We start from the raw sequence: 8,628 nt of genomic DNA on the forward strand, positions 1-8,628 counted from the left end.
GGGCGCGGCGGCGGCCAGCCCCAGACCGGGGGCAGCCGGCAGGGCGCGTGGCCGCGAGCAGCTAGCGCAGCAGGGCGCCCATGCATGCACCCGTCCAGGTCATGCCGTCATGGCTGGGCTCCTCGCCTCGCCGGCATTTGCTGGCCCGCCGACGACTCCCACACCACTCCACCCGTCTGGTCTCGTCAAATCTCTGATGGAATCAGGAATCCCTCCATGGTTCGATCATTTCGCTTGCCTGCGTTGCTCTTGCTTGCTCCTCCTCCTAGCCGACTGACGGGATCCCATGCGCCTGTGCATATGGCAAGAACTCAATTATTGGCAGCAAGCCAGCAAGTCCCACAGCAGTTACCCATTTGGCCTTTTTCAAGTCGTAATAATAAGCCAGCAAGGAGCACTTCCAAGTCCTAAGGCAAGGGCACCTGAAGCTACCAACTTACCTGACGTGCAATGGCCGTTCAAGAACAGTAAGCAAGTCCTACTAGGAAAAATATTCGTTGTCTGGTTCTCAATGTTACCCTGGTTTAATTTAATAGGTGGGTCATCTAGTTACATTATGCCCTAATAACTCTGCCTGCACAGAAGAAAAATGCAATGTGACCAGAAACTCCGTGTTCCAACACTAGAAATACACAAAACTCCATTTGTCCAGTGGGAGGAGAAACATAACCTGGAAAGAAGTAGCAATTGGGCCTTTCAACTTTTATAAACTTGGTAGAGCTGTAGAGCTCAAGTTGCCAATGGGTACCTATTACCCTTACCCAAATCCATACCTATTGTATTTGGGTAGGGTATAGGTGACCCATCTCAACTTAGATATGAGTAGAGTATATATGAATAATATCCGTTTTACCCACGTACCCATTAGTTAGTTTTTTTCTATTCTTATGTTCCGTAGCTCCGCTCTAGACGTGGGGCCATGTGTATATGTAGCTACACTACTTTGCACAAAGTAGCTGTCGATTATATTGAGTCATCTCCAACAAATTTCAGTCAATTTTGATAAAATTTTATAGTGTGAACGCGAGGTTTTATTTCTAGGGTCCGACTCTTGAAGCGGGGCCCATGTGTAGGTCTAGCCACACTGCTCTGCACAGAGTAACTGCCGGTCATACTGAGTTATCTCCAACAAATTTCAGTCAATTTTGATAAAATTTTATAGTGTGAACGTGAGCTTTTATTTCCAGGGTCCGGCTCTTGACGTGGGGCCCACGTGTAGGTCTAACCATACTGCTTTGCACAGAGTAGATGTCTGTCATACTGAGTCATTTCCAACAAATTTCAGTCAATTTCAATAAAATTTTATAGTGTGAACGCGAGATTTTATTTCTAGAGTCCGGCTCTTTATATGAGATCCATTTCAATCCACTCCACTTGGAGGCCTATTGCCTACCCATTGGATTATCTATATCCGTTGGGCAATTATCCACTCATTTGGGTATGAATTAATTGGAGATGGATAGTTTATGGGTATGGGTGTGGATAACCAACGTGATGCAGAGCACAGGTAAAGTGAGCAAAAATCTAGACATGCTTCGGACCCATATGGGCCACGTTCACCTCAGCCCAGTTAAATTATGGGCCACCTTGACCCCAGTCCACATAATCAAGGAACCACTTTGACCTCAGCCCAGATAAATACCATTTTTCATGGGGGCTGAATTGGCTGAAGCTTCTGTGTGGCTAGTGAAGTGTTCTATCACCATCGCCATTTCCCTGTTGCAGACATGCCAATTTTACCAGCCAACCAGTACAGCTTTTGTTTTTTTAAGATGAAGCAAACATGACACGTAGGGAGCACTAGCTACATGACAAGTTACTTTCGCAAAGATTATTGAGAATGCGAGTGATGGCAAATATATACATACTTTTTTTTTGTCATTGCTTCTGGCATGTACTTCCTTTTGATCCAATGTCATATTCTCGTGCCCGAATTACTTTGATCACAAATCTGACCATCTTTTCATCAGACACGTGTTCATGGCACCCTTGAATTTCAAAACAGTAAAAACCTACAACCAACCAAAGTAAGTTTGAACAGAAAACTGAATATATGAAAACGTTCAATTTTTCTGACTGTAACTGAAGGAAAAAGTCTACCAGTTCGCCGCATGCCACCATAAGTAGTAAGAGCTAATGCATGCAAATCCGCAAAGAAAAAAGCGGTAATTGTATTAAAATGCCCACGCCATATACCAGGCTTAATTTTCGTTATGATTTATGAAACACACAAACATGTTAAGAATAATATGACGACATAATACACTAGCCTTCCACGTCAAACCTCAACATCACAGCAACGAGAATGGACATATTAGGAAAATACATTAAGATAAAATGATGTCTTGAAACTTGAAAGCAGAGACGTGCATAACCAGCCTGATGGGAAAGAGGGAAAGGACTGCACGACATACCTTAATAAGATGAGTAAATTCCCTGTATGCCATTGGAAAATGTAACCCATCCCTTCTATGCCATTGAAAATTACCTCATCCCTTCAATGCCATTGTTTTAAATTTTCTATTCCCTCTATGCCATTGGTGTCAAAAATACTAACGGAGCAGTTAAACTGAAAGACAAAAGGACAATAATACCCCTGGCTCCTATTCCTTGCCCTCTCTCTACTACCACTGACGTGTGGGACCCACACGTCAGATTAATCTTCCGGCCGCCGGCAGAGGAAGCAGGGACTGCAGCCGCCGTGCGAGCCCGCCGTGCGAGCCCGCCGTAGCTCGCCATGGCCGGCGCGAGCGGAGGGAGGGAGGGAGGAGGGGGGGCGCGCGGCCGGCCAGCGGGAGGGAGCAAAGAAGGGGAGGCCGTCCGCCGCCGTCCCGCTAACCGCCGCCACAGCGGCCCCATGCCGCGGCCGGGGGAGGGGAGGCGAATAGCCGAGGGGCAGGCGTGCTCGCGCAGGCCGGCAGCGCTCCGAGGAGGACGGCCGCGCGCCGGCGGGAGGCGTGGCCGGACCAGCCATGGCCACGCGTGGCTCTGGCCGCCGCCGCCATCCCCGCAGCTCGCCATGGCCACGCGCGGCTCCGTCCCCGAGCAGGGGAGGGGGCGGCACGCGGGGGGGCGGCGACGAGGCCAGGCAGGGGAGGGCGCGCCGTCGAGGGCCGAATCGAGGGGGGAGGAGGAGAGGGCCGTGCCGCGCGGGTGGAAGGAAGGAAGGAGGAGGAGCGGCGCCGTGCGTGTGTGAGGAAGGAAGGAGGAGGCGCTCGCCAGCCACCTTCGCCCCGCCTCGCGCTCGCCGGCGAGGGAGCAGGGAAGGAGAGGAGAGGGAGGACGGAGAGGGAGAGAAGAGGCGGAGGGGAGGGAGGAGCGCCCCTCCTCCCTCGCCGTTGGGCGAGCTCGCGCCGCCGCCCCTCCTTGTCTTCCTTCCTCGCCGCGGGGGACCCCGGCGGCGGCGAGCTCCGCCGAGCTCCTTGAGCCTGTGCGCGCCTCGCCATGGCCGCAGATCCGCGCGGCGGTGGAGCTCGATGGCCGCTACCTCCCCTGCGGCCGGCGGCGACCTCATGCGCAGTGAATCGAGGCGGTGAGCACGCGCGGGCGCAGCCGTGGGCGTGCACGAGCGGCGAGCGGAAGGCGGCCCGCGTGCGTGCGCGGCGGAAGGCGGCGGGGGGAGCGCGTCGAGGCGTGGCGGGATGGCGGTCGGGTGAACTGCGTCGAGGGGCGGGGCGCTCGGGGAAAAAATTGCGGTGAGGAAACGGAGGGGTATTATTGTCTTTTTCCCTGTACCTTTTAACAGATCTGTTAGAGAAATTAACGGCAATGGCATGGAAGGGATGGAAAATTATAAATGATGGCATAGAAGGGATGGGGTAATTTTCAATGGCATAGAAGGGATGAGTTACATTTTTCAATGGCATACATGGAATTTACTCTAATAAGATCCATTTTCCCCCCTATCTTATCTTGATTCTACATGTTTGAGAAAAAAGAAGACATAACTTAGAATCTCATAAGATTTTCAAATGAATTTCACTCAGCCATTTAGTACTTACAATAATAACACCCTAACATTTTGTAAATTACAGATCATAAAGAGCACGACTAAAAAGGAAAAAATGAAATGCAAAGGGTCAAAATGGCAATCACTCACTCATTCTGCAAGTATATTTCAAAATAATTGGAAATCAAGAAAATTCTTTTGACTTGTGTTCCCCAAAAGTACAGCTCAATTGAGGCACATAAAAGAAGCAGAATGTAAGTAATGCTTACAGGGTGGGTTGGTCAGCTTCCATGGAAAGATTATCAGGAATCAAGTGTCTCCAATAAGTATAGTTTATCAGCTTTCAAAAGAGCAAGTATGAACTGGGCAACCTGAACTGAGCAAGTACGAACCGACATGATCCAGGAGTTTCAGAAGGTGCAATCTGAAGGTCCTATCATCAAATCAGTTGCTGCAGCTCACACCAACTTATGAGAACTTCCATCATATGCAGCAGCTGAAGATGATAACATCGATATTAGGGATCTACACTATATAAAGCATGTTTTAGCTAATAATAAGGGGTACCTTGCTATCCATATAATAAAATGTGTGATTACTTTGTTTTTCCCCAATGCAAATTAATTGGGTTCATATTTAAATCTTTCCATGTGCAATCAGTATGTAAACCTTTTCTTAGGCATGTCTTTTCTGTAACATGTAGCTTTGTTTTTTCATTGCGGCATGCGGTGTGTTTTGCACCCAAATTGTTTTCTCGATTATCTTAGTATTGTGTCATGCAGGAGGACTGCATGTTCGAATAAAAAGTACAGTATGGTCTTTACAGACTATCACTGGCTAGTGTCTACATATGCACAGGCACAAGATTAGCAAACAGCTCAAACAATAGAATAAACAGGTGCAATATATTCAATGAGATCCTAGAATATTGTATTTAGTCATCGAGGCAGATCAGATCAGATAAACAAACTACATGGTCTAGGGTGCACAAAGACCAGGTTCAGGAAAAGCTTTTGCAGTGACTGCTGATGGATGCATGATGGAGATTCTAATCCAAGAGAAACAACAATTAGAAAGAGAGCAACCCAGATCACACCACCACCGATTAAACAGTATTTTATTACAACCACAGCAGTCACCTTTTTCCATGCCAATAATACACCTCCTCTGAGTCCTCCCTTTTCAGCACATAAACACACCGCCCAGACCGTCATCATGACTAACCAAGTTTAGACCCTAATCAACATTTCTTCTGCCTCTCACAAAAGAGCTCCAGAGCTCGAAGGGGGAAGAAGAAAGAAGTAACCATGGGGAGGGCTCCATGCTGTGACAAAGCTAGCGTGAAGAAGGGCCCGTGGTCGCCGGAGGAGGATGCCAAGCTCAAGTCCTACATCGAGCAGAATGGCACCGGCGGCAACTGGATAGCCTTGCCGCAGAAGATAGGTATGTGCCCAAGATGATTGGCATGCTAGTCAGCAGAAGTAGAAGAGAAGGCTAATCAATTGCGCGTGCTTGTGTGCCTGGGGCTTGTGCAGGGCTGAAGAGGTGTGGCAAGAGCTGCCGCCTTCGGTGGCTGAACTACCTCCGGCCAAACATCAAGCACGGAGGATTCTCAGAGGAGGAGGACAGGATAATCCTTAGCTTCTACATCAGCATCGGCAGCAGGTACAGGTTCAGTATAGGTCTAACCGGCCTAGTGTCTTCTTTGATCAATTTGACTGTAGAATTAGCTGCAATCTGGTAGGCAAGCACATGGGTGCAGTAGAATCTATGATCTGACCATACCATGCATGCTGCGGTCTTAGGTGGTCGATAATAGCGGCGCAGCTGCCGGGAAGGACAGATAATGACATAAAGAACTACTGGAACACGAGGCTCAAGAAGAAGCTCTTCGGCAAACAGTCCCGCAAGGATCAGAGACAGCAACATCAGCAGTTCATGCCCCAGGCGACATCAAGTGATGGGATGAAGCAAGAAGCAGCGACAGGGGATGTGAACGGAAGCAGTGGCCTGCCGACGGTCACTTACAACTGGCACCAGCAAGCCATTGTTGGGCCAGTGCCAAGTATGATGATGGAAGGCCATCGCATAGGAGACGGGGTAGATGAGTCGATCCGGAAGCTTCTTTACAAATTAGGAGGAGCAGGCCCTTTTGCAACTCTTCAGGTTCCGCAGTGCGTTCCTCCAATGTACGAGGGAAGTCCAAGCATCATGCCACCGTCATGCACGGTAGACACCACCTCCCTTAACGAAGGGGACATGCAAGGTTCCAACACACTGCCAGCGCTAGAACTGGATCAGAGCTTTCGCTTCAATCAGGTTAAGCTGGATAGTCTAGATTGCTTCTTTGGCACGGGCACTGATCAGAGCATGAGGTGGAGTGAGGTGAGCCCATTGATTTGCCCTAATAATACTGTGGCTTCCAGCTCCCAAGGGATGCAGCCGTACTGTCATGTTGACGAACTGGCGAACCTTGGGATGAAGTAGTCACTGGTTTATGTTTTCATGTACATGCATGATTGTGGTGTAAATTTGTACTAGCATATTCATTGGGAATGGTGAAGATGAGAGTTTCTTTGAGTCAACAGCAATAGGGCCTTCTCACCACTCCTAAATGAGAGAGATGCCTGATTTTCACGTGTCTTTTGAGTTTCTTGAAATGGCAGTTTCCTCTACTCAGCTTACTACCTTACAGAAATATTTACAGTTTTATTTGGTCTGTACCAATTGTTCTGTTAATTATCTGGTATGAATCCAGTAGTTGCACCGAGTGCTGACCCTGACCTAGAGGTTAGAATTATAGTGTCTGTCACTAGCACCATAGACATAGTTTATTTACACAATCTACAAGATTTGCCTAATTTTGGTATAGAAGACATGGCCTGCACATCACTAGAATCCACAGGATCTGCACTTCTCATGTGATATGAAGTAATAGGGCACGTAGACAAATCGAATCCTTCTATCCATTTTTTTTCAAATGCCAAGGTAAGAGGAAGTTGCTGCTTAGAGCCTGCAGTCTTAGATTTACAAGGGTTTTGCGTGCATGATGATAAATACGGTCAGAAATCACTTAGACCCTTTTTTTTCAGAATTCTCTAAATTCTGTACTAAATCTTCTAGCCATTTTGGCAATGATGAATTTTCCGTCCAAGTGGCACAGGATTCATCTGATGATATTCATTGACGTGAAGTTATTCAAGTAGTGTATGTACTTCTTTGTGTTGACAATTATATATTTATATTTGAAGTTGGAGTGTGAAATGAATAAATGTGCACTTCATTTCCATGGCCGCTAAAAGAAATGATCAAAAGGTTGCTTCTATTTCACTTCTTTGGCTCCATGCTTCATTGCACGTCCAGTGTTCAGACTGGAAATGGCGTACTGTCACTTGTCACTAGCCAATTAAGTGCATGCTCAATTTGTCACCGAGAAAAACTATAATCACGGCTTGACTTCTTCCATAATGATTAGCCATCGCTAGAACAATTTTCCGTCTCTCTAACTTCAGGTACTATATAACTGTACTTATGCATTTTTCCTACGACCAAGGAAAATGTCAGCTCAACAAACAAAACAGACTTTCCCATCACTGGCACCACACGTTGTTCTAGAGTCAACAGGTTTATTAATTAATATGCGCACATTAGTTTCCCTTATGTATGCTTGCATAAATGATAACATACAATTTGTCCTAACATGTGAACTATGTTGTAAGAAAGGTCTTAGAAATTTCCGGGTACTAACTCCTATGATTGTTGAAACATCATAATAATGGTATTGATGGTATGTTTTGCAAAATAAACTCTGAAAACGTGTATTCCATTGTAAAACAAAAGTAGCAAATCTACAAACCTGCCACGGAGATGCACATGGATTTTCTCACCCCGGAGTGCCTGATCATATAGTTTGCATCACTAGATGTGCCATGAGATAAAACCCTGCACAGGAGACAAGGGATTAGAAGTGCACATTGATCTCAAAGCTTATCAAGAGGTAGTAAAGCATGGGAGGAGCTCCTAAAAGCAAGAAAGGTTTCAGACTCCAAGGAGATTTCTTCTATTTGAGTGGCATTAATTGATTCCACGGTAGTTTCTGCTTGTTGTATATATATGTGAATCACATATTGCTGAAGTTCAGGAAGAGCCAGAAAATCTTATAAATTACAAGAGTTAATTGCACATGACCATGTATATGTGGATTTTTTTTCTAAAAGAAATCATATGTTCAAGAAAGAAACACTCCAAGTCTGTAATGTGATTAGGATGGATAAAGACAAGCAAGTTAACTAATAATTAGAAAGGAACGGTATAGTAGTGCATGCCTGAGAATAGTCAAGGACTCAAGGTAATTTCATAGTCCAAGCCAGAAATTAACTTGTGTGTGTATACTAAGAAGTCAATGCTGCTTTGGTCACCTAACCTCTGCGTAGGTGAGTTATAGGCTCGTGTATAATGATGACTTGATGTGACAAACGTCATCTCATCTGTCACTAACAGTGTGACAGAAAATTTCATGGAGTCAGTGAGTCAATCCATGCCAGCCACCAATTTGACATTTCTACGAATTGTTATGGTCGAACTACAGTTGTTTACTAGTTCTGTTCTGTATTTTCTTTAGGCTTATAAGGTGTATATTGTGAATGGACACAAGGATTCTGAAGGTTACCAACCAAGAG

At 46.3% G+C, this 8,628-nt stretch overlaps 1 protein-coding gene across 1 annotated transcript; it reads left to right on the plus strand.

Annotated features, from left to right (window-relative positions):
• Nucleotides 1-4,943: 4,943 nt before the first annotated feature.
• On the plus strand, nt 4,944-6,586 carry LOC120649622 (transcription factor RAX2-like). The gene is made up of 3 exons (XM_039926466.1): nt 4,944-5,392; nt 5,485-5,614; nt 5,755-6,586. Exons 1-3 carry the CDS (start codon nt 5,257-5,259, stop codon nt 6,434-6,436), a joined length of 948 nt encoding a protein of 315 aa, XP_039782400.1. The 5' UTR covers nt 4,944-5,256; the 3' UTR covers nt 6,437-6,586.
• The last annotated feature ends 2,042 nt before the right edge of the window (nt 6,587-8,628 follow it).

Source organism: Panicum virgatum, chromosome 9K (genome assembly GCF_016808335.1).
Source record: "Panicum virgatum strain AP13 chromosome 9K, P.virgatum_v5, whole genome shotgun sequence".
Classification (NCBI taxonomy): domain Eukaryota; kingdom Viridiplantae; phylum Streptophyta; class Magnoliopsida; order Poales; family Poaceae; genus Panicum; species Panicum virgatum.